This window comes from Micromys minutus, assembly GCF_963924665.1.
Source record: "Micromys minutus genome assembly, chromosome: 32".
In the NCBI taxonomy this organism is placed as follows: Eukaryota; Metazoa; Chordata; class Mammalia; order Rodentia; family Muridae; genus Micromys; species Micromys minutus.
The window spans coordinates 9685558-9710557 of record NC_137967.1 but is presented as its reverse complement, the minus strand read 5'-3'; the positions used below and the strand labels follow the sequence as shown (position 1 = coordinate 9710557).

Sequence of the window (25000 nt, the reverse complement as noted above, 5' to 3'; positions counted from 1 at the left end):
AACAGTGCGGTGGGTCCGTTTACACTTCCAGTGCCGTAAAAATAAAATCAGTGCTTGGCGGGTTGCAATGCCACTAGGCGACAGGAATCTTCAGCTCCACCATAGTCTTCTTTCCTTAGCCAGAGTCGCACTGTGTAAGCCAGGCTGGCCTTGAGGCTGGCTCACCTAGAGCTCAGGACACTCGGGACACTGCCGCTGACAGAAAGCCAGTGTGCAGTGCACGACTGTACACATTGGTTCTGTTTCTCTCGAGAACGCTGACTGAGTCACGCCGCGCCTCCTACAGCCCGTGTGCTCTGGTTCTGAATCCAGGTCAGAGCCCTTGAGCATCAGAAAGGAAATTGTCCACGTGTGGGTGATCAGGCCATCGTCTTAACCAGCCCAGGGTAGGACACCCCAGAGCAGAACTACCCTGGTTTCTCCCTCTCCCGATTTGGGTGGCCTTTTTCAGGAGCCAGACTGGGGGTGGAGGAGGATCTCTGGGAATTCGAGCGATGCTAGGGACTCCAAAGGTCCTGAAGGTAGTCCCCCGGTCACCCCCAAAGCCCTGCTGGTCTGTCTGTAATGAGGTGGGGGGGGTGGGCTGCAGAAATGCCCTAGCTACCCGCTAGCTTTCTCCTCCGCACCCAGATGTTCAGAGCCGTCTGAATACTGCTTCCACTCGGCTCCTCTCTAATAAACAGGTGTTGGGAGAAGAAGAGCAGTAATTAAGTTAATGCAGTGGAGAAAAGAAAGGAAAATGGTTTTTATCAGTCGATGTCACAGGATCAAGACTTCTAATAAAGATGGAGTGGGCTAGAAAAATACAGAGAATGGTCCCTCGTAGAGCCGAACCAATTAATCCGTATTCATTACACATCGGATTTTTTTTTTTTAATGTCCTCGCATGTGTCCCTTACTGGAGGACTTTAAGGAGGACTTAGCAGTGCATGCTCCTGTTCCATGGCCTGCTGTCCTTTGGTCATGCCGTTTAGAGGTATGGACTCCCAAGGGCAAGGTGGAAGGTATGAGCCCCACATGAAATCCTGTATTAACAAATAACTTGGTTTTGATTTTTTTTTTTTTAATGACGTGTGTCATCTACGCTTTCACATTGCAGCGATGGGTGTCTACCTTGGTGATTTCTAACGCGTTAACACTTTCTGTTCTATTCAGACCCACAAGTATAACCGCTTCCCAACTTCTTTGTTCTTGGATAAAAAGGAAATTAATCTTTATCTGGTTTTCATTCTGCTTTTTTTAAACCCGGCAAATGCTGCTTCCGGGGGTGGGTGGTGGAGATGTGATGTTTCCATGGCTTCTTTCATTTTCTCCCTATGGCGGAAGTTTCTGGAATGCCACCGCTGCTGCTGCTGCTGCTGCTGCCACCACCGCTGCCCCTGCCTTACCTCTATCTGAGTCATAAACTTTAGAAGTCTGATATGAAAACCAGGGGAAAGAGACCAACGTGCCTTGAGATTTAGAGCCAGCAGCATCCACTCGCTCCCATGCAGGTCCCCAGACTTGCAGAAGTCTGAGTCCATCCATGTCTCCTCACGTGGCGATACGGTTGGAGTGGACCCTGGAGGCCACATTCGTCTCGATGTTGACAGGCACCGGGAGCCCTTGCTTTCTGATCCACCCTCGAAACAAGTTGATTCCTTCATCCACAGGGAGCCACCTCTCCCCAGCCACCCAGCCCAGGGCTGTATGTTCAAGTCCACTAAGATCAGTCACAAGATACCCTGGTCTGGTGTCTACTCCCTAGTATACACAGCCCTCCAGTGGCGCCCACAAAGAGCTTTCATGTCCTGAAGACCCCCCATTTCCCATAACTACTGCCACAATGTAAGGGGTGTCCTCTAACCTGGAAAGGACAGATATGTTGCTATAGCCTGAAGAAGCGAGGTGTCAGAGATGATTCCCTAGGAGCCTGGCCTTTTCCCTAATAAACTTACTACTTCACGCAGCCCTGAGAGCCGGGCTCTGTTACCCTCCGAGAGACACTGCTGGACAGACAGACACTTCTGATCTCATGGAACTCATACTGTCGTCAAGGAGAGAGACGATTACAATGTGCAAATGTGTGAGTAGGGCAGATGAGCTGGAAGCACAGGGGAGAGTAGACCAGGGAAGGGGAGCTGGGTAGCAGTGAAAAGATGCTCAGCTCGGAGCCCCTCTTAGGGCTGGTCCCAGGAATGCAGTAATGGCGGCTATCCTGATGGATTCTCACGCTCCCAGACAAGGGATGGCATTCCCTACTAACTTGACCCTTCCCGGCCACCTTACAAAGAGCAGGGATAACAAGAAGAAGCTCGCTTCCCTACTCTGGCATGTGCTCTGTCACTCAGCCTTACATGTAACTTCAGGGTGTCCCTGTAGCTGCGGAGAAGGCTGAGCCAGGAAAGGCACTTGACGCCAAGTGTGAGGACCCAAGTTCAATCCCTGGAGACCACATGGGGAGAGAGAACCAATTCCAAGTAGTTCTTGTCTTTCTAGCACATGCATTCTGTGGTGTGCACATAAATACACACACACACATACACACACACACGCAGAGAGAGGCACACACAGATTGAGAGAGAGTGTTGAGGGAGGTAAGGATGAATATAAGAAAAATAATTTCAGCATGCGCTCCTCCCCATGTGTAAAGTACTCTTGCAGGAATTGGTCTACAGAAATAATGTAAATAAAAATGGGGTAAATAACCACCCTCATAAGTCTCAGCTTCTTCTTGGTGGGAAACAGTGTTCTTTCAAAACACATTACGTTCATGATCAACCAAAGTCAAGAAGGGTGTGTGTGTGTGTGTGTGTGTGTGTTTGTGTGTGTGTGTGTGTTTGTGTATGTGTGTTCCATAGGCAGTGACAGGCATCCTCCTGTTTGAGCTATGTCCCTGGGACTGCTGGGAAGGAGAGCCTCTGAGGTGGAGGCGGTGGCTGTGCGAAGGTTCTACAGCTGGGGCAGGTGCATGGCACCGCATGAACAAGATAAAGAAGACAGAGGGCACAGGATGCTGAGGATGGGGACCGGTGGGAAATGGGTCCAGGTGAAGCAGGTCACATTGCAGCAAGAGCCCTTTTGGAAGAACAGTGGGACTCACAGCACAGTCTTACAACGCCCCTCTGCTGTGATTTGGATGTGGATGTCTCCTACGGTCTCGGATGTTTGAGCCCTGTGGCGTTGTTCTGGAAGGCTGAAGAACCTTTGGGACATAGGACATAGCTGGCTGATGTGAGAACGGTCCTGCTTCTAGCCGGAGCACTCTGCTTCCTGCCTGCTGGGGTGGGGACAAGCTCTTCCCTGCCATCAGAGACAGACAGGGCTGTTGGCTGTGGTGACATCCATTCGGAGAAGGGCTGTATGTATCCTTTGAACCAGGAGCCAAATCAGGCCTCTCCTCCTTTATATTTATTCTAAAAAAGGCAACTAGAATGTGACCTTTAGTGACTCCCTAGAAACATGCTCCAATTCTGGTGGGGAAGTGGCTATGCCCACTTCGTCTGGGGTATTAGTGACAAAGTGGGCCCAGTATTGCCAGGGCTCCCTGTGGTGTCAGATTTTGAGCATCAGGTAAGGAACCAGCTGAGGGCTCAAGCTCCTCATCCTTTAGATACGTACAAGACTCATATGCGGTAGCTGTTTCTGCCCATCCGTGAGCAGAGTTATTGATTCTGCGGGAAACAGAGCACAATTATTTTTGAAAATAGATGGCATATTTGTCTATCTTCTGCAGCAGGCTCATACTGCAATAGATAAAGTGTCAGGAGAAAAATCAAAGAAAATGGAGGTGTCCATGACTCAGATAGATTTTTTTTTTTAAGAAAAAAAATATTGGCAATGCACAAACAACTATCAGAAAGACTAAAAAGAACAATTTTCAAAAAACACAACAAAACAAAAAACCGAGGAACACGGCAGAGTTCTAAAAGGATGTCCACACTGCAAGAAACTAGTGATCTAAGGCAAGAGAGATGGCCGGGGTGTCCCAGAGGCCATTTCTCTCTGGTTGAGAACAAACAGCTCTAGGATTCTTTTGTAGCAACACCATGGTGGACTACCTAGTCTCCAGAGAGTGGAGGAGGACAACTCTACCTGTCCAGCCCCAAGAATGGGCCTGGAATCCATGCTGGGCTAGAGGCCAGTCTGCCTGGTCATTTGGGGGAGAATCTTCTTATGATGGTTGGTCTGTTTTTATTTTGTCATTGACCTAAAAGCAATGAAGCCATCTGACTATGAACTAGAAGCCAGGGAGCCATCTGACTATGAACTAAAAGCAATAAAGCCATCTGACTATGAACTAGAAGCCACGGAGCCATCTGACTATGAACTAAAAGCCAGGGAGCCATCTGACTATGAACTAGAAGCCACGGAGCCATCTGACTATGAACTAAAAGCAATGAAGCCATCTGACTATGAACTAGAAGCCACGGAGCCATCTGACTATGAACTAAAAGCCAAGGAGCCATCTGACTATGAACTAGAAGCAATGGAGGCATCTGACTATGAACTAAAAGCCAGGGAGCCATCTGACTATGAACTAGAAGCAATGGAGCCATCTGACTATGAACTCAAAGCAATGGAGCCATCTGACTATGAACTAAAAGCCAGGGAGCCATCTGACTATGAACTAAAAACCCATGAAGCCATCTGACTATGAACTAAAAGCAATGGAGGCATCTGACTATGAACTAAAAGCCAGGGAGCCATCTGACTATGAACTCGAAACCATGGAGCCATCTGACTATGAACTAAAAGCAATGAAGCCATCTGACTATGAACTCGAAACCATGGAGCCATCTGACTATGAACTAAAACCCATGAAGCCATCTGACTATGAACTAGATACACAAAACTAGAGCAAACCTCTCCTTCTCTCTTCAAACTGCTGTACGGCCGTTATTTGTCACGGCAATGAAAAACCGGAGTGACCCAGTGTTTGGGGACTCGCACAGCTGGACTCTGGGCTTCTTCAGCTCTACGTGGTGCTCTCTAGACACCCGGCCGTACCTCCATCTCTCTCACCTGTGTGTATCCTCAGGTGAACCTTAAGGTGGTGGGAAGTCCGGAAAGTCTTCCCACAGTACGGGCAGTCCTTCATGGCCGAGCCCAGGTTCCTGTCTCGGAGCAGCGCCTGCTGCTGGATGCCGCCAGCTCTCCCGGCCTCCTCGCCGATGTCTGCAGTGGATGAGAAGCGTTCTCACATCACTTTAGCGCATGTCAGGAGTTGTTCACACCAAAACTGCTAACACCACACAAAGTTAAACATGTCAATACTACACCTGTCTATTTCATTCTCTGAGTCTGACAGAATGCTGACAATTCATGTATTTTCTTGTTATTCTCTTAAATTATTTCATCTTTCCTATCATCATTTTAAGCAGCATATGGTACCTTTATATTGAACTGAATTAAACAAGAGAAGAAACAGCTGTGTCAGCAGCTGGTTTGATTTCTTCTTTTTGCTTAGTTCCTATTAAATATTTTTTTTTTCTAAAAGTTTTGAAAATGTGGGCACTGGCGGAATTCGATTAATTTGTAATATAGGCTGGTTGGAAAGTTCACTCTAGGATCAAAATCACATTTGCAGCTTAGCCAGTAACAAGGGGGTGGAGGGAGCGTCTCGGCTGACTCCCCGAGACAAGCAGACATGCGTCTATTTTGGGACAGGAAAGAAAATTATCCCAAAGTGATCGCTGCTTCCTTGTAGAGTTGTATCCAACCCTGACTGGAGAAACCGCATGAAAGGGAAAAGAGAAAGGGTGGAGATGCAGTTCCACAATTAGGCCATGATCAACACACAGTGACACATTCAAAGTCATGTGCAGAAGCTCAGCTTCTGAACTCCCATAAACTCTGAGCACCGCATTTAAATCTCCGTGCCGCGACTCGAGAAGCCCCTCCGTAAAGTATCAATACGAATTTCCCACCCTGCTGTTATTTGTTACGTAGCCCAAACCACTAGAAAGTGGAGTAAAATTTACATACGGCTGCCTCTTACACAGGAATGACAGGACACAATAGTAATTAAAACCGAAAATATCTAGTGTTTTTTTTGGGGGGGGGGTTGTTACTGCAATACCCAGGGCCTGACATCACAGTCCCGTACAGGCGACATTTACAGACTACAGCAGACTTTGAGCATCTGTGTCTTTGAGAAGGGGAGGGAAGAGAACCCTCTCTGGACTCGCTTCTCCCCTCTGACCTCCCCAGCCCCAGCCCCAGGCCCAAGCTCCTGTGGTTAGAAGGGTCCCTGCCACAGCTTCTGGGCCATCCTCCAGGCCTTGCGCTAAACCCCAGGATGAGAACCAGGGAGCCTTCTGAGTTAGTGAGTAGATCTGTGAGTTCTGCTGAGCTGAGAATAAATAAGGTCTGTACCTTCCAAGCCATGGGAAAAGCAAATTGCCTTTATTCTGTATCATCCGTCGCTGGCGCTCCCCTCCCCCACCCCCACTAACGGCCGAAAGGGACAGACTTATAGACCATGAACGAGATGAAGGCAAACACACTTAATTCTTATTTGGATGTTGGCTCCCGGAGGCTGTGAAAGCGCCCTGGCTTGGAACATCCTTTCCGTTTGGACCATATGTGAGCAGATCACCACCCCAGAAAAGCACATCGAAGGCCTCCTTCTAACCCCATTCTCCCCAACTCTCCCTGTCACTGTTGGAAGACCCATTTGGAGTGTACAATTTCTCAGAGTTTTTTTTTTTTTTCTCATAATTTTTATAAACAGGAGGAGTGGGTTTACTGAAATCCAGAACTCTTCACCATAGTCTGGCAGCTCATTGAGTTCCAGATTTATAGGCATCCCAAAAAACATGAGGAGCACCGGAAGATGACTTATGGGTAAGGATGAAAAGCTCAGACGGTGTCGCAAAGCTGGGTCACGCAGGCCCCACGAGATGCCTCCTTGGGACATCGTCTGTGAACTGCAGGCTGAGTCTGCCCAGAGTTTTCCTTTTGCTATGGTGGGGAAAGAGCCTGGAGCCTTGTGTATGCTAGGTAAGTAACTACATCCCCAGGCTTCTGGTTCCTTTGTCGTTTTATTTAAGATTTATCTCTATCTTTTAACTACATGTGTGTGTGTGCCTGCATGGGGACCTCTGCATGTATGAATGAAGGTGCCCATGAAGATCGGAAGAGAGCCTGGGCTGGAGTTGACAGGTGGCTATGGGCTGCCTGACATGGGATCTGGGAATCAAGCTCAGGACCTCTGCAAGAGCAGTACATGCCCCGCCCCCAACCTCTCTCTCTGGCTTTGAACTCACAATCCACCTGCCTCAGCCTTCTTTGTACTAGACAGCAGGCCCGAGGCACTGCATGCAGTCCGCCTGAATTTGAACAGCACAAAATATCTGCCCCCTGTATCCTCCCTGCACCCCCCCTTCCCTTTCAATAACATTTGCCCATCCTAAATCACCCGGACTTCCTTTGCCTAGGATCCTCTGTTTGGTTTGAGCAGGATAGACACTTTGCCAAGTAATACTTGGGGACAAATCAAGACACTGGATCCAAGTCTGGAGGCTGCCTTTGGCAAGCAGGACTTGAGTGTCAGGCTGGAGTAGGGGGTGGGGGGTATGGACCTATAAAGACTGATTCCTGCCAGGTCTCTTGTCCCAAGATCCAACCTGTCAGCCTCTCCCAGCAAAGCCCAAGTGTGAAGGATACGGCAGCCTTGGAGTCAGAGCCGTGCACACCGTGAGGAAGGGCCGGTTTCTACTGCAGTCTTTGGTGAGGGCTTACTCCGAATATTCTAGATAAATATGGACAGAGACAACATGCCACCCTGGCAGGCTTTACGGAGTTCTGATGACCTATGCCTCGCTGTATGTCACTCTAAGTGATGGCCCGTATCTGCTTCTCTTTTATCTTTCTATCGTGGATATGTGTGGTCCAATAAAAGGAATAAATTTGTAAGATAAACAGCTTTCTTTGCAGATTTAAGAGTTTAATTTTCACTTTCTGCGGAGACAGTTTTCTCTGGGAGGGCCGGCGGGCCTATGGCGTTTACTCTTAGACTAATCCTTCTAGAAAAAACAAACTCTGGGCCACAATGAAGAGGAATGGTGGGTGGTCCCAGGAAATGTCCACAGAGATGGGAAGCCAAGTGCAAGGAAGTCTGGGAAAGCTGGGTTATCTCTGCCCAGTGCGCATGCGCGCGCGCGCGCGCGCGCACGCACGCACGCACGCACGCACGCACGCACACACACACACACACACACACACACACACACACACACACACACAGGACCTTGTGGATGAATCCAGTCCAAACCAGTGCTCGGATGGGTGCTTGTAAGCATGTCTGCACTAAGCTGGGGCCAAGAGTTTTGGAAGTTACATGGTTCCTGGTGCTCATCCTGCTCGGAGTACAGAAATGGTCCCAGTGTCCCTCAGCCACCAGTCCTGCTCCACCATCAGTGCATGAGGGGCAGCCAGGGTGAGGCTGGAGACCCCCGAAACCCATCAGTAACCCGATAAAATTGCCTCTGGGTCACGTGTCAAATGGTTAGTGAGTTGTCAAATGGCTTAGGTTTTTAGTACATTTAAAAAGACTATTTATGTAGTTATTTTGTGGTGAGTGCACACCGGGCAGTGCACGTGAATAAATGGCAAAGCGTGCCTGTGACCTTTGGGTCACAACATGCACTGTGGGACCTGGGTATCCAAGTCAGGCTGTCCAAACATTTGATGGAGCTCAGGGAGCCTTAAAGAAGAGCTGGGGGAATGATGTGAGGGACCAAAAGAGGACAGGAATGGCACAGGAAGACGGACAGAGTCTGGAACCTTGGAAGCTCTTACAGACTGCGCCACCAACCAAAGAGTAACCCCCCACACACACACGTAGCAGATGGGCAGCTTGGTTTTCCTGTGGGGCTCCCAGCAACTGGAGCAGGGGCTGTCCCTAAATCTGTTGCCTGTCTGTGGAACGTGTTCCCCTACCCGGGCTGCCTTGTCTGGCCTCAGTGGATGAGGATGCGCTTAGCCGTGCAGAGACTTGATGTGCCAGTGTAGGGGGGTACCCAGGGGCCCTCCACCCTCTCAGAGGAGAAGGAAGAAGGAATGGGAAGAGGGACTGTGGGAGGTGGGGACTAGGAGGGGGACAGCGACTGGAATGTAAAGTAAATTTTAAAGAAAAAATCATGCTATCTGCAACAAGCGCCTAGACTCACTCAGCCACCTCCTCAATGGCCCTTGTCCTTTATCTGCCTCTCCTTCGGCTTACAGAATTTATTTTCCCTCCTGCAAAACACTTCCTCCAAGTGAACAAGAGGGCCGGCTTGAATTTGCCACCTGGCCCTCTGTTAGGATTATGTAAACCGCACCCCTCAGTTACCAGGCAACAGCCAGGTATGCCCCACCTCTCACTTACCTGACACTATAAAAGGGGCTGCTTGCGCGCGTGTTCTCTCTCTCTCTCTCTCTCTCTCTCTCTCTCTCTCTCTCTCTCTCTCTCTCTCTCTCTCTCTCTCTTCTCTCTCTCTCTCTCTCTCTCTCTCTCTCTCTCTCTCTCTCTCTCTCTCTCGCTCTTCCGACCTTGCCCCTCCTCTTCACCCCCCACCTCCACGTGTTCATGTCTGGCCTCTACCTCTCTATTCTCTTTTAAGAACACTCTCTGCAATTCCCTGGCAAGGAGGGATAGCCCTGCCTGCCCTCTAACAGAACAGCACACAGGAAACTGCCCTGTGAACGCTGAATTGTTTCTCAATGTTCCCGAATGCCATGGGGGCCATGTTTCCCAAAGCAATACCTTACGTAGATGCTGCAGACCACACTCCTTGAGATGATGTGGTTCTCTTCCCTCGTGGCTTTCAGCTTCCAGCCACGAGGAAAAGCTAGCAAAGGCATTGCATACTTGTCTCTGGAATCCTGAAGTAGTAGCAAGCACAGCTTACACCTCTCAGAAGGCCTCAGGGGAGAGAACCACACCATCTCAAGTTGTGTTTCAGTAGCGTTATTTGGGTGTAAAGGTCACCGACTTCCTAATTTCATCTTCTTAAGGTCAGACAACGAGTTCCCTTTGCATTGTCATTCTAAGCCTCTGTAGGTTGGGTGAGGTCAGCCACCAAGGTTTGACAGTGAGCTGGAGACATTTTCCTGCACCTGGATGCTACATCTTACTGTCCTCACTCATGGAGCCATAACTGGGCTGCTGGAGATTCCAGGTAGATAGATATCCGGAAGGCCTGGTTCTCCGACTCGAAAGTATAGGCACATAAAATAGGAGAAGGGCTGTCTGAGGCCAACCCCAAGGCTGGCTATCTGATTATAAAACAGACATGGAAGTTTTCATTTGTGAGCGAGCACCTTGTGCATGAAACTCTAAACCTCAACCGCAAATACTCTTTGGAATTTAAATTTTGACTTATAAAGTGATTTTGTATGTTAAAGATAGATTTTCCCCCCATGGGTTGTCCTAAAACACTAAGCTTCTTTGATATATTAAAAGTGGTTCATTTGCTCAGACAGCTCAGAAAAGAGGAGTTGGGTGTGGGGTCTTCTGTATGTCCAGTCTCTAACTGTCCCTAGGCAAGTCCCTCATCCCTCTCTGGCCTTGGTTTCTTCCTCTGGGATAGTGGAGGTGAAGAGGGCTGGACCACCCAGGTCTTTTAGCTCTGACTTCCAATGGTGCCGTGACCACTGGAGGAGCCCAAAGCCCCAAGTTTGTCTTTGTCCGCTGCCTCAAGTCACCTGCCCTGGCTTCAATAACCTAGAACAAAATAACATACCAGCGGGTATAGCTCAAATATACAGGGAAGGAAAGTGTATGTACAACACGTACTTCCATTCAGTGTACTGTGCTTAGTGGACTACATTTCCCAACTTTCCTTGTTCTAGGTTGACACCAGGTGACTAGTTTCAGCCAATGAGGGAAGGGGGAATAGCAGAGCTGGGCAGAGGCAGGGACAAGAGGTACTGTGCCAAGCACCCTATTGCCTCCTCCACCTCAGCACCTTGCTGTGCAAGAGTTAAAATGGTAGAATTGCGACGCAGGACACCTGGCCAGCCTGGTATGAATGAGAACTAACTTGGTAACATCACAAAACGGAGATTGAGAGTGCTGCAACCGGGAGAGATGGCCGAGAACTGATGATGGCTATTTCTCAGAAGAGGCAGAACGGGTGGAAGAGTTAAAGGGCCAGAACGTCTTGGGAAACTGTCTTGGAGATAGGTGTGGCAGGGAAGCCACACCACGAGATCGCCGCAGTGCAACTGCCTCAGCGAGAGCTGAATAATGGTGCTATTTGTTGGCATGCCGACGTGGGTTCGGGAAACTTTATGAGTTTCCACCCCTGGACGAGAAGACACGGGCAGTTACGGACTTCTGAGAGAGGGGGAATTAGTCTTTCCTAGGGATGGTTATCCAATACCAAGCCCTAAAAACATACACATACAAGCAACATTAAACAGGCTCAGCACACACACACACACACACACACACACACACACACACACCCCAAAAATAATTAAAGAAAGGCCATGAATATGGAAAAGGAGCAAGGGTGGGGTCATGGGAAGTAGTTGGAAGGAAGGTATAATTATATTTTAATTAAGTATTAAAAACTCAAAAGAAAATTGACCAAAGTCTTCTGGGTTTATATCAACTTTTGAAATAGTCCTATTAATCAAAGAATTGGGGGAGGGGAGGGTTGTCTTGTTGAATTGTGCATTTTGTATCGTCAGTGACAAACCAGGCGGCCTGACCCTTTCTACCCTTCAGAACACATCTTAGAAAGATTGCTTAGAAATCTCTAGTGATGGCGGCGTAGGTGATGATAAGGCAGCGAAGTCCTCACGGTGAATATAGTTCTCCGGCCAGCACATATGTGAGCAGGGCTCCCTCTGCGCCTGGGCATGTGCGCCTTCATTTCCCAACATGCTGTGGTACTGGAAACTCTAAGGACTTAGTGTAACAGTAGCTACATTCCCGGAGATGACCTGGCACCCAACTCTGAAGGTCTAAATGTGCAAAACGATCTCAAAAGCACAATTCTCTTTATTAATAAAGAGTGGGGGGGGGGGACTTCGTAGACTGAGAGTTGTGGTCAGTCTGTTCAGCAGGGCCCTGAGATGCCACATCTTTCTTAATGTCCTTGCCCACATACAGCAGGGTTTTCAGAGCCTTTTCTGGGGGAAGAAAAAAAAAAAAAAAAAAAAAAAAAAAACCCTAACACCATGTAGAATATGTAGAGAAGTGCAGAGTTCCTCTTCAAAGAATAATACTTCCCTTTATGTTGAAAGCGTTAAAGTTAAAAGGCTCTAATAAAGCAGTGAGCATGTGGGCTGGACTGTTGGCTCAGCTTCTAAAAGCACTGACTGCTCCTGTTAAGGACCCGAGTTCAGTTCCCAGCAACCACATCAGCCAGCTCATGCCGACCTGTAACTCTAGCTCTAGGGATCTAATGCCCTCTTCTAGCTTCTACAGTCAGACAGGCAGACAGACAGACAGACAGACAGACAGACACACACACACACGCACGCACACACACACACACACACACACACACGCGCGCTCGCGCACGCACACGCACATGCACATGTATGGGCACATACACAGCATACCTTCACATAAAATCCATGTAAATGAAATAAAATATAAATAAATATGAAGCAATGGTCATCGTAGTAAAGACTCTGAGGTGGGGAAGTGAACCTTTTATTTCTGAAAAACATTTAAAAATTAATGTGTGTATGTAAGTGTGGGTGATTCTTCTGAGCTCCTGAAAGACAGAATTCTTGTGATGAGTCAGAATTAACTTGCTTCTCTATTGTTTTATTAAAACTCACTGAGACCATATATGGCCATGTTCAATAGCCAACTAAAATATGGATGGGCGAAAACATGTGAAGGTATTTTTTTGGTTGCTTGTGTGTGTGTGTGTGTGTGTCTGTGTGTGTGTGTGTGTGTGTGTGTGTGTCTGTGTTTTAACCAACATCTAGCTTCCTATTGGGTTATTGGGTCGGAGGCAGGACCCTCTCCATTGTTCTTCCAATCACCTTCAACCGCAGCTCAAACTGAGCACAGCTCAATTTGATGCTGGCCGGCAAGGTAGGGTTTCTAGAATTGGGGGAATAGGTTATTGAAAGACTAAACTTTTTAGAGAATGTATCAGATACTAGGATTTCAAATCATGTCTCTAGTGCAACATTTTGATGGATTTGGTGAAGATGAGCAACACGGGGGTTAAGTTTCCTCTAAAATACACTTGAGTTCTAAACCAAGCACTGTGGGCCAGATGTACTTCTGGTTTTACCTAGCCCTCAGTCCTTAATGTTCAGGGAGAGAGTTTGAGGGACTTGCTGTGACTGGACCACCCATGGGCTCTCTTCTTATCCATGGCTGTCTCTGTTAATAGTATCTGTGTAATCCTTGGGCTGCCCTCTCCTGCCTGGTCTGGGGGCTCCCCACACGCTGTGGGCAGTGCATTAGTTACTTTAATGTCTGCGATTAAAATTCTGTGCAGAAACAACCAAGGAGACAATAGTTGTCTCTTGGCTCACAGTTTCTGAGAATCTCGGGACCTCATGGCAAGGATGAGTTCCTGGTGGCAGGAATGTGTTGTGGCGGCTCCTTGTATCGCCGTGGGCCAGAACTAGGGGCCGTCCGATAACTTTCCTAATGAACTACCTCCAGGAGCCAGTGCCCCGAGTTAATGTCACCAGACTGTGAGCAAGGATTCAGACGTGAACATATAGGAGCTTACGGGACATTCCAGATTCAAGCCACAGTTAGCGGGCACTCAGTCTGCAGGGTGAGGACTATGATTTGGCGTTGTAGTGGCCAGGGTTTGGGGTCCTCAGTGTTTACCTGGGACAGTGCATTCGTTGGGTGTGGGGTCTCCCCTGGACTCTGCACACCCACTCTTTCCTCTGGCCTGGACAGTGAGGTGGAGATCACCAGTAGGAAGCAAGGCAATGGAGGCTCATCCGTGAATCTGGGCTCAGGGAGCAGAAGCTGGTACCAGAGTCTGGAGAAGCCCTGCCTGAGGAGCTGTCATCTACCGGGAAAGCCCCTGCATCTTATAGGGAGAGGGGCAGTTACTGTAGTCAACCGTCCTTTCTAATCACCCCCAATCCTAAAAGATCTCCAAACCTCAGCCCTAGTCCTGCCCCTAGGGCTGGAGCCTCATCTGCATCCCCACGTTTGTCCTCCCTGTCCTCCTAGGCAGACTCTGTCCTTGTAGCTAGATTCCCTCCTCTGGCCCCTCTTCCCGGAAGTCCCCTCCCAGAATTCTCAAGGGTATTACTTCTTGCTGGGTTTTCATCCCATGTCACCTCCAAGGGTAGCTGCCTCTCACCCCACATCTCCTCTGAGGGAAGCCAGGCTTTGGAAGAAATCTCTGCCTGTCCCAATCTTTGGTCTGACCCTTCAGATCCCAGTTGGCTTCTGAAGCACATGCCAAGTGGCCTGAGGTGCTTTCTGCCCTTTCTTTTCCCCCATCTGGGAAGGAACGGAGGCAAACTGCCATCAGTCAACACAGTACCCTTGGCACACGGTGGATACTCAGCCTATATCGAGTGTCCAAAAAGTACTTCTAGGAATGAACGGGGGTTGGCACATGCCTGTGAGGCCAGCTACTCAGAAGCTAAAGCAGGATGATTGCAAGTTCAAGGTCAGCCTGGGCAGCTTGGAAAGATCCTGTCCCAGACTAAAACGTAAATAAGGGGTGGAGCCAGGGATAAAGTTCCGTGGTAGAACATTTACCTAGGATGTTCGGAAGGTAAGGGATTTAACTACTTTGACAGAAGCTGCTTAGATGGCCTATGGCTTGCGACATCACAAAAGCAGATATTCTTTCTGAGTCATCTGATCTCTATTATAATCATTTGAAAATACTTCTGGTGCTTTAATTTTTTTTTTTTTTTTTTTTTTTGAAATTTGAGAGCTTCTATTTCAGAAGAAGGAGTACGAGGAGAGAAAGAAAGGAAAAGCAAAGACGACAGAAAACTCTAGAAACCTCTACTTTCAGCACACTGTAAATTCCCCAAAGATTTCTATATAATTTATTTTCCTAAGGGGGGGGGGGAGAGGAAACATGGCTTTTAAGATCCTCTTAAGATAATTTATGGCCTCTTCTCCTTGGGTGGGGTAGAGAGCAGGTCGGAGCCCACACTGGAGGGATCCTTTCCTCGGGCAGCTGTGGCCGAGCTGGACACATCTTCTCTAACATCCATTTGGTCAGCCGCCATAACTTGTGGAGCCGAGTCTCCTGGGGATTGCACCTACTGAAAGGAGAGAGGCTGGTTCGGAGACGATGTGTCCCCTGGGGACGTGTCATGCCATATTCTTTCTTAAACAAAGAAGACATCGTAAGCACCTTGCAATATCTTCCATTTAATAGTTGGCAGAAGGCGAGTCCCCGGTGAACGCTGGCCTGTGTCTTTCTCTTTTAACCAGCTGAGTGATCCAAGCTTTTAATATAGCCGTTCCAATTATTGTAAAAGTCATCTGGTACCTTATAACCACAAATATTGACAGTTTATTGCACAACACGTTCCTGAGATTTGAAGGTCATACCATACATAATACATAGTCTTTTATAAAAGTGTCTGGAACAAAGAGATACATGATAAGCAATTACCTCTCCCAGCTTGTATGTATGTACAGTTCGGGGCTGACTCGGGGTTGCATGGGAGGCACACACACCATTTTAAATAATCTATTAAGGCAGCACGGAGTCAGTCGTGATGGGTAATTATGAAATGGCTCATGTACACGCCTCTCAGACTGGCTAGGAGGGACAGGCTCTGGGCAGTTCTCCTTTGCTTGTGTTTGGGTCACAGTGCCACTTTGGGACACAGAGCCCTGCCCCATTTTACAATCAAACCTCCCTCCCCCCCCAGCCATTTTTTTTTCATGAAAGGCACAAAATATGTTCTTGTTCTTTATACTGGCTTATGTGTGGTTGAAAGGAATTTAACAACAACAACAACAACAAACAACAGCAGGCCCAGTTTTGAGGTCCACACACTTGCCAGGGGCGCTGGCCAGAGTTCTGACCATGCAAAGTCGAAAGCTCCTTTCCAGAGCACTCCCATCATAAAGACAGTGACATCCTGATACTGACTTCAGCACAGCTCGAGTGGCTGGGGGGGGGGGGTGGAAACACAGCTGCCAGGCTTGGGTGAACGTCAGGACGAGAAGGGAGTTTCAAAAGACTTGGCTCATGTTGACTGTGGTAGCTCATAACTGTAATCCCAGCACTTGGGAGGTAGAAGCAGGGGGTGAATCAAGAGTTGGAGGCGTGCCTGGGTTACATAGCAAGACCCTGCTCCCATCAAACAAAAGCAAATTAAAAAAAAAAGAAAAAGAAAAAGCCTTAAATAAACCAACCCCCCAAACTGGTGAATACTGAGGCTGCCTTAGAATTCTCTGGAAGCACTGGGGTGAAGAAAGCAGCAGTTTTGTTGCCCCGTTTCCAGGAGTGAAACTGTTCTGTTCGCAGTTGAAACATCCATAGTTATACTGGGTAGACAGGTCCCCAACATGGGTGGATTGATTTTGCAATACAAAAGGCCCCAGGCCAAAACGAAGTGCCAGGCAAGGCTAGTGACACATGCCTGTAATCCCAGCCCTCAAGATAAGATGAGGCAGGAAGACTGGGGCCAGCCTAGACTACTTAAGGAGTAGAAGGCTGGCCAGTGACACAGCAAATGCCCGTGCCCCCAAAATAAAACAAATCAAAACAAGAACCCCAGAAAAGCCAAGTTCTACCAATTTCTAGGTGTGCAATCCTGAGCAAATTGGTTAACCTTTCTGAGGCTCCATTTTCTTATATGCAAAACCGAGTCATTGTGATCATTCATAACCTAGTGGCCTCTGCAGAATAGGGGAGAGACATCTCCCATCACAGAGCTCAGAAGATGTTCCACAAATAGGGAAGCTTAACATGGGTGACACCAAAAGGCTAAGCTACAGGAAAGAAGCTCTAGGGTGACCTGAGGTCTCTCCTCTTTGCCCTGACCCATGGGATGGCACACAATCAAACTCCAGGATGAGGATCTGTCTGTGTTCGTTTCCTGAGCAGTCCAGGTTGGAACAGGCTCTGCAAAGCTCTTAAAACCCCGGCAATTCTCCCAAGTTAACGGCGGAAAAACAATTCAGGCTGCAATTGAGCTTCCCATAGATGACAATCTTTAATCACAGATGAAGCAGTGGGTCATTAGAATCCACGCCGAACTCCCATCCAGACGATACAAGCGGCTGGCGTCTAGTATATAGATGTGTGTGTGCAACCGTAAATGTTAGTGCATACGTGTATGTGTGTGTGTGTGTGTGTGTGTTTATTTAACACTGTTTTAAGATAATCAGCAGATTCTTGAAGCATCAAAAACCCCTCCAAGAGTCATTTTCTTTAGGCTTCTGTAATCAATGTCCCCCATTTAAGATACAGGACCAAAATGATTCCTGTAAAGAGGATGTGTTTATTAGCATTTATGGCAGGAGAAAAGCTTCCTTAGAAAGAGCCCTTTTTGCATCTGAAAAGCATTCCTGTTAGGATGTGTGTGTTTCTTTAAGAAGCTATTCTGTTTCAGAGGGTAGCAGTAAGACAGGGCGCCACGTGACCAGGAGGTTGCTATGGTAAATATGCATTTTTTATTGAAGAGTAAACAGTGGCAGAAAACAAGTGTCAATTGCCAGCGCTCAAGTTCCTGCCATCTCTGAGCTCTGTGGACCTCTCGCCCTCTTAATTTGAGAATCTTTATCAGAGAGATATCATCACTAGATCAAGATTTAAAATTGTTTTTGAACAAATGCCCGTCTCCCTAATACTATATAATGGTAAATATTTTGTCTGGCACGTAGGAATTAGAAATAGCAACAACAACAGCTCTATCCAGGGTGTTGGTAGAATGCTTCTCTGGCATGCTTGAGGCCTTGGGTTCGATCCTCGGTACCGTGAAAGGAAAGAAAAAAGCCTACCTAGCTCTGTCAGTCTTCCAGACTAGATCTGTTGTCCTCAAGCTTTGTCTCAGGGCCAAGTCCCCGTCTTCCATCCTGGTACTTACAGGCACATAGTAGACATGGCACGTGTCCTGTGAATGACCCTCATGGGAAGGCCGAGCTCCCAGGCCACTCAGAAGGCGGGGAGTCTCAGCCAACATGACTGCCACCCTTGCTTTAGGCCTTGCTCCTCCCTCTTGCGACAAATGGCAAGAGGCCGAGTCATTCCTGGTAGTGTTTTGTTAAATCTTTTTATTAATGGGGGTGGGGGTGGCATGTGGCAGGGTTCACACGTAGAACCCAGAGGACGAGTCGGTGGAAACAATCTCTCTTCGTCTGCTTTTATGTGGAGAGCTGGGATTGAACTTGGGTTACCAGGCTTGTGTGGCAATCACGTTTAGCCACTGAGCCATATGGCTGGCCCTATTTCTGGTAGTTCTTGACAATTTTGTTTCCCTTTGATATATGCACACGCCTGGCTTTTGGAGCCCCCGATCAGTTTCCGGCCAGGTACAGAATTCACACATCACTCTTCTGACAGCGGTTACACCGGCTCTCCGTGTAGCATATCAGATCTCGGAGACCTGTGCTGCAATTCTCACCTCCAAACACGGCACAGAGTGGATACACACTCATTGTTAACCTATACCCCTGCACATGGGGGAACAGAGGCACGAGTCAGTGAGACCGGAAGTTCCAGGTCTGGCTTCCTGGGAAGCACTACAAATAGGAAGGCCGAACCTGCATAGCCTTTTCCTGGCTGTGGATAAAAGAACCACACACCAGTGAATTCTGAAAGACACTTTTCTAGCCTTGCATGTAGCGTTAGCAGGGCACACAGTCCCCCAACGTACAAGGGGCAGCTTTCCTGTCCACCTGAAGGGGCCAACTCCGCCCCGGAGCCGCTGAACACACTGAGGTCCTTTCGACTGTGGGATAGCCCCCCACTCTGCCTGCGTCATTCATGTTCTCTGTGCTGACCTCCCACTGGCTGATATGAGTTCTGGGGCTCATGGCAAAGGGATCTGCTTTCTTCCCGCAACCCTCCAAAACCAGGGGCTCTGCCACAGCAAGCACTGGACTCCAACCCTGCTCTGCTGCCTCTGAGCAGTAAGTGCTTCCTAACTCTGCCCAGCCTCCAGCTCTGCCTCTAAGATGGGGACCGAGGCACCTGCATTGCGGTCCCCTGTGAGACGCAAGTGAGACCATGAGAGGAAAGTCCATCTGGTGGGTTTCTTTAACTTGCAGCCTCCCTTTTGCCACCTACAAGGTCCAAAACACAGTGGAGACAAAGTCGGATAAGCAACAGGTGACAGTCCGTGTAACGGAGTCACGAAAGAATACACCAGCTGGTCTACCCCCTCTTTTGTACAGTACAAGCAGTCTCCGTGTTGCTGGGTACCACCCGGTGCCTGGTGCTGGGAAACTCATTCTTCACGTAGCTCCATGTTCTCCAGCTAGAACGTACAGCTTCCTGGGGCATCTGCCCTCCGAACAGGTGAACAGGTGAAGGGTGGAGGAGGAAGACTAGAGGGGAGAGGGGACTGGGTGGCAGTAAGGGACAATGACAGGCTGCTGCAGCAAGTCTTCACCATCCTAGCTCTCTCTATCCAGTGGCCTGTGTATGGTGAAGCTGCCTCTCGACATTTTCCTTCAGCACCCCATTCATTCATGAGTGGCCCCACAGCACCAGTCACGGAAGATTTTATTTCTGAGTTCCAGGAGCCTGTGGTAAAGACTCCTGGGTAACCCCACGCCCCTGCTCAGGAAAGTGCGCCTCCATCCGGAGAAGCAGAAAGAAACAAGGATAGCTTTAGAAGAAACGAACTGATTAGGAGCTTCGGAGTTGTCTAGCGGGCAGTGACAGGGAATGGTTGGGGATGTGAGAGATGCAGCTTGGGAATCCTCCTAAAAACTTTTCTCAGTGATGCCTGCAGACAGACACACAGTGCTAATGCTTGCTCTCCCCAGGCTCCCATCCCTGCTGCTCTGAGCCATCACCTGCCGGGGAAGTCTCCTTCCTGGACCCTAGCATGTCCCCCGCTGCCATCTTCCTTCCTCAAACACCAACCAGCCCCAGCCTCAGCTTCCTGGCTCACCTCCACATTCCTTTGCTTCCAGAGCTATTTGTTGAAGAGCCACTCTCTGAGATTAAGTTGGGTTTCCTCGGCTGTCTAGAATTTTCTGAATGACCACCTAAACATCCTTTAACCAAAGCACTTGGTACCAGCAGCATTTTAAAATATTTATTGCTTTCTCATATATTTTTTTAAACAGTTAGAATCTGATATAGTCCAGGCTGGCCCAGAACTCACAATACTCCCACATAAGTCTCTTGAATTCTGGGATTACAGGCATGTACCACCATGCCCAGCTAGAGTACACACACACACACACACACACCAAAGGAGTAGTTTGGAGATAAGACACAAATCTCAACAGAAAATGTATTAGTGTTTTATATGTATTTTATAGACACTAGGCTAAAGGTAGTATAGAGTATTTTAAACTATTTACTCTCTCTCTCTCTCTGTGTATGTATGTATGTGTGTGTGTATATATATGTATGTGTGTATGTGTGTGTATGTGTGTGTGTGTATATATATGTATGTGTGTATGTGTGTGTATGTGTGTGTGTGTATATATATGTATGTGTGTATGTGTGTGCATGTGTATATCTGTGTGTATGTATGTGTATGTGTGTATGTATGTATTTGTGTGTGTATCTGTGTGTGTATCTGTGTGTATGTGTATGTATGTGGGTATGTATTTATGTGTGTGTATGTATGTGTATCTGTGTGTATATATGTGTATGTGTATGTATGTGTGTATATATGTATGTGTGTATCTGTGTATATGTGTGTGTATCTGTGTGTATGTATGTGTATGTGTGTATGTGTGTGTTTGTATGTAAACATGTGCTCTGTTAGAGAACAACTTTGGAGAGTTGGTTGTCTCTTTCCATTGGGTGGGTCCCAAGGCTTGAGCTCAGGTGGTCAGTCTTGGCACCTTTATCTGCTCAGCCATCTTGCCAGACTATTCCACAGACAGTACTTTCAATCGCTGCTTTTTAAACTGCAGCCTGTCATGTGCTGGTCATGGAGTGGTGGTACTCTGCTCAGAACTTCAGGCTCTGGGCAAACTTTGGGTTTTTAGCTAAGGGATTCATGTGTGGCTGGTGACCTGCCTGCCGGGAATCTCCCAGGGCACCGCCGCCTGCTCTTTAAACCTCGGGAAGGATCCATTGCTCCGTTCCATCTCCAGAACTAGTGGACCAGAAAACATTCCCCGTAAAGACTGACTGAGTGGCCAGATGGAAAGGTGACCCTGGAGAGGCACACAGGGTGGCACTTCTACAATGCTGCAATCTAGGGAGGCTTTTTTTGTGTGGGGGGGGGAAGGGCTAAAGTCACCAGCATTGTCCTGCCCGCCCTTCCTCACCCTGTGGGATCCAACCCCAAGTGCACTTTCTGCTGTGGAAATGACACAGGACGCAGGATCTCTGCTCTCTACGCAGCCCTAGATCCTACGTACATGCCCTCAGCCTGTCTAGTAACGTATCCCGAGTGTGGACTATCCTGGGGGAGTGGGGTGGACTGTCTGTGCCCACCCTCGAGGAAGGTGGGAGGAAGAGGAGGTGGGGGGAAACGGAGAAGATTTAAAAATTGGCATGGGGAGCCTTACCTCCCCAGTGTACCCATAATTTCTCCCATGGTGTGGTCTTTCCTTGCCCATGCCTGCCTGAGCCTGAGCCCGACATCCACACAGACATCCACACAGACATCCACACAGACATCCACGCAGACATCCACGCAGACATCCACACAATTCTGTTCTGCTTTTGGGAGCCCCACCCCAGAGGCAGGTGGCTTGCTTTGGGCAAATAGAACTTCAGTATATGATCGGCCGGGCGGGTGGTGGCCCCAGGCGGGCACATCCGGCAGCTCGTTCTGCCTTGTGCCTCTGCTGAGTTTCTAGGCCTGGGGATAAAGTCTGTGCAGACATATGCTCTTGTGGGTGTCCTCATGCACCGCCAGAGTGAGGATGGAAGCTAAGCTCTCCCATCTGTGTGACGCTGATGGCGTGTCTTTGCCTCACTCAGCCTGGAACCCAAAACCCTGTGGGCATCTTCTAGCTTTTTTTCCCACCCTTCGACCCCAGACCCCCGCTCCCTGCTTACTCTCTAATCAGGTGGCACCCGGTATCTACTCCACAGAGACTCTTTGACCCTCTTGACTTACTGAGCCACCCTCATCTTTAGCAAGGTTCGTGGTCCAGGGTAACGCCGAACGAATCTTTATGGGATGGAGAACAAGGGGACAAGTCCGCACACCTCTGCTAGCTAAGATACTGGTGACTCCTTCTTTAATATGGAAAGAAATCATTTCCTCTGGTCCTTTTGGAAACCCTTCTGGGCTAACATTCAAAGCGGTTTTACACACACACACACACACACACACACACACACACACACACACACAGTAGCTCTGCTGGTCCCTGGGATGCTAATTTCTGCCCCATAACCAAGAGAGACAACTAAACGTTGCAAGGTTATACAAAGCTCCTGCCCCTTATCCTCCGACTTCTCCTTAGGGGAAAAGTGCACCAGAATACATTTCCTCATCTGTATGTTAAAGCACGCTTATAATCCACCTATCATGATTGCAATTTTGGGAATCAAGACGCAGATCCAAAACAGCAGTGTGAGCCACATTGTAGCCTCATACATTATAATAAATTAAGTCAAAGAAAGACTTCTGCATTAACGGCTGCTCCGTCTCTTTAATACCCTATCCGAATATTGAATCTTATTCTCTGAAGAACGCTGCTTCCCCACCCGCTGACCTCGCTGCTGCACGACTGTGACCCTCTGCCTCCAAGAGGAAGGGATGCGGCCGGCAGCCCAGGGGCAGCAGGACCAGAGAGTTGGACCAGTGGCTGTATATGGCCTTGTCTTTGGATTCAAAGCCATCCTAGGCCATAAAGAGGCAGGCAGATGTTCACCTGGTTAGGACTAGTTACCTTTCTGGACACTGTGACAAAATACGTCATGTAAACCACTTAAGGGAAGAGAGTTTTTATTTTTGTTCGTGGCTTCTGGAAATACAGTCCGGCCTGGTTGCGGAGGAGGCTTGCTCCGCTCTGGGGCTGTGGGAGCGTGCAGTGTGCAGCCTGCTCAGACCTGTGGATCCTGGGCTGGAATCGGAAGTGGATAGCCACTTCGGGGGCCTTCTCTCAGCCACCTGTCTTCTGTAGATCACAGTCCCAAAGTCTGCACAGCCTCCATCAGCAGTGCCACAGCTGGGGACCAAGTGTCCAGACACATGAGCCTGGGAGGACATTTCACACTCAAGACATACACAAGGCTGACTGAGAATGGGTGAGCATGCAGCTCAGAGGATGTGGACAGGGGGATAGAGGGACCTGTGGCTCAAATGTGTACTTGAATGAAACAGTCCAAGTCCATTCTCATCCCGGGACCTCAGGCTGCACCTCTGTGTGTGTGGGCTCCCATCAAAGTAAGCAAGGTCCTGCCCCGCACAGTCTTTAAGTGCTAAGTATCTACTACCTTGGGGCACTCCTCTCCCATAAGGTCTCCCTTGAGGTCAGACTCTCCAGCTTCTCCTGAGACTCCACGTCCCAAAGCCTAGCCCATGGGCCTAAGGAATGGGAGCTTCCAGGCTCCACTTGGGGACGGTTCCTCCCACTGAGCCCTTCCCCGCACTCACTACCTGGCCGCCCCCAGCCGACAGGCATCTGTCTGAATCTGCCGTCTCAGCTGAGCCGATTCCGGATGCCCTCTCCACCTCTAAAACCAGCCATAATGACCTCGGTTTGAGCAAACAAGGCAGAAGCCTCCAGACTAATTCTCATAATTATGATGGGTTTATTATTTCAAAGTCAGCGATGATTGTGGGGTCAGGTACTCAGAGGAAGAAGGGAAGAGACCTCCTTTCAAGTAATAGCAGATACCCCTTAATTCTGCTAGGGTACCAAATTGCATCCAGAGATGCTGAACCACGCACTCTGAACCTTAGTCGGATTTCAAAGAGGCCTTGGAGGAAGGGCAGTGATCAGGGAGAAACATGCTGCCATCAGAGGACTGGGTGACCCCAGGACCTCATCCCAGGATGTGGTGATGGAGCAGGGTGAGGTGGATGACAGTTCTCTCCCTGCTGTGATGGCCTGAGGGGTCCTCCTCACTCATGACACCTGGCCTTCGCCTGTCCGCCCCAGGCCAAGAATACCTGGCCCCCTCCCCCCCTTCTGTGTGCTCCCCGTCACTGTCTCAACTCCATGGCTGCCACAAAGCCTGGCTTGGCCTCCCTGGTACCCTCAGAATCATTTTCTAAACATTTCTGTACACGGCCACAGTGCTCTGGATTGCTCGCTAATTTTTATCACGTGTTTTGATTGCAGCTGACTCACCAAGAGGACCCCGTGGGTCTGCCTGTCTCATAATCACCGACAAAAGCCAAGCGAGAGGCTGGCCCACAGAGTCGCTCAATAAACACATGTTGGCTGACCTTTCCATTGTGAAAGACACCACTGTTAACTCCTCCAGGGCTCTCCTCATAAAGCCTCTTCAAGGAGCCAGAAAGATCCAGCCAAGGCACTGAAAGCCCTTTAGACCTTCTGACCCCACCCCTGACTCCCACCCCCTGCTTCTTGCCCGGTCTGCACCCTACTGTTGGCTTCCCTCTTCTGCTGGGTATAACTCTTGAGCAGACGCACTCAGCTAACAAAGGGGATGATGCACTCAAGACAGATGGGGTACTATTTACTCCCAGCGATGGTCCACCTTGGCTGCCCAGGAGCACCACAGTGAACAGTAGAGGAATGTCTGGAACTTTCTAGACTGACCTGTGAATCTTACAGTGAGAATCTGAGCACGGCAGACATGCTGGGGAAACCAACTTTCCCTTCTTAACGGAGTGTTTGTGTGCACGTTTCTGAGCCTTGAATGCTTCTAAATGGGGTCCCTTTCTGAGAATTTATGTGTTTCTTTGTTTTGCTATGAAAAGCTTACTTTGTGGCTCAGGTTGACCTTGAACTCGGGATCCTTCTGCC

The 25000-nt window shown here is 48.8% G+C and overlaps 1 protein-coding gene across 2 annotated transcripts in view; it reads right to left on the bottom strand.

Moving 5' to 3' along the window:
• ZNF536 (zinc finger protein 536) overlaps positions 1 to 25000 on the bottom strand; it is a gene marked incomplete at both ends in the record, with an annotated part of 248529 nt that overhangs the window by 169116 nt on the left and 54413 nt on the right. For both annotated transcript variants that reach the window (XM_080908756.1, XM_080908757.1), the window contains one exon: positions 5005 to 5157. In XM_080908756.1, coding sequence (XP_080764882.1) covers positions 5005 to 5157 — 153 coding nt within the window. The remainder of the gene's footprint in view (positions 1 to 5004; positions 5158 to 25000) is intronic.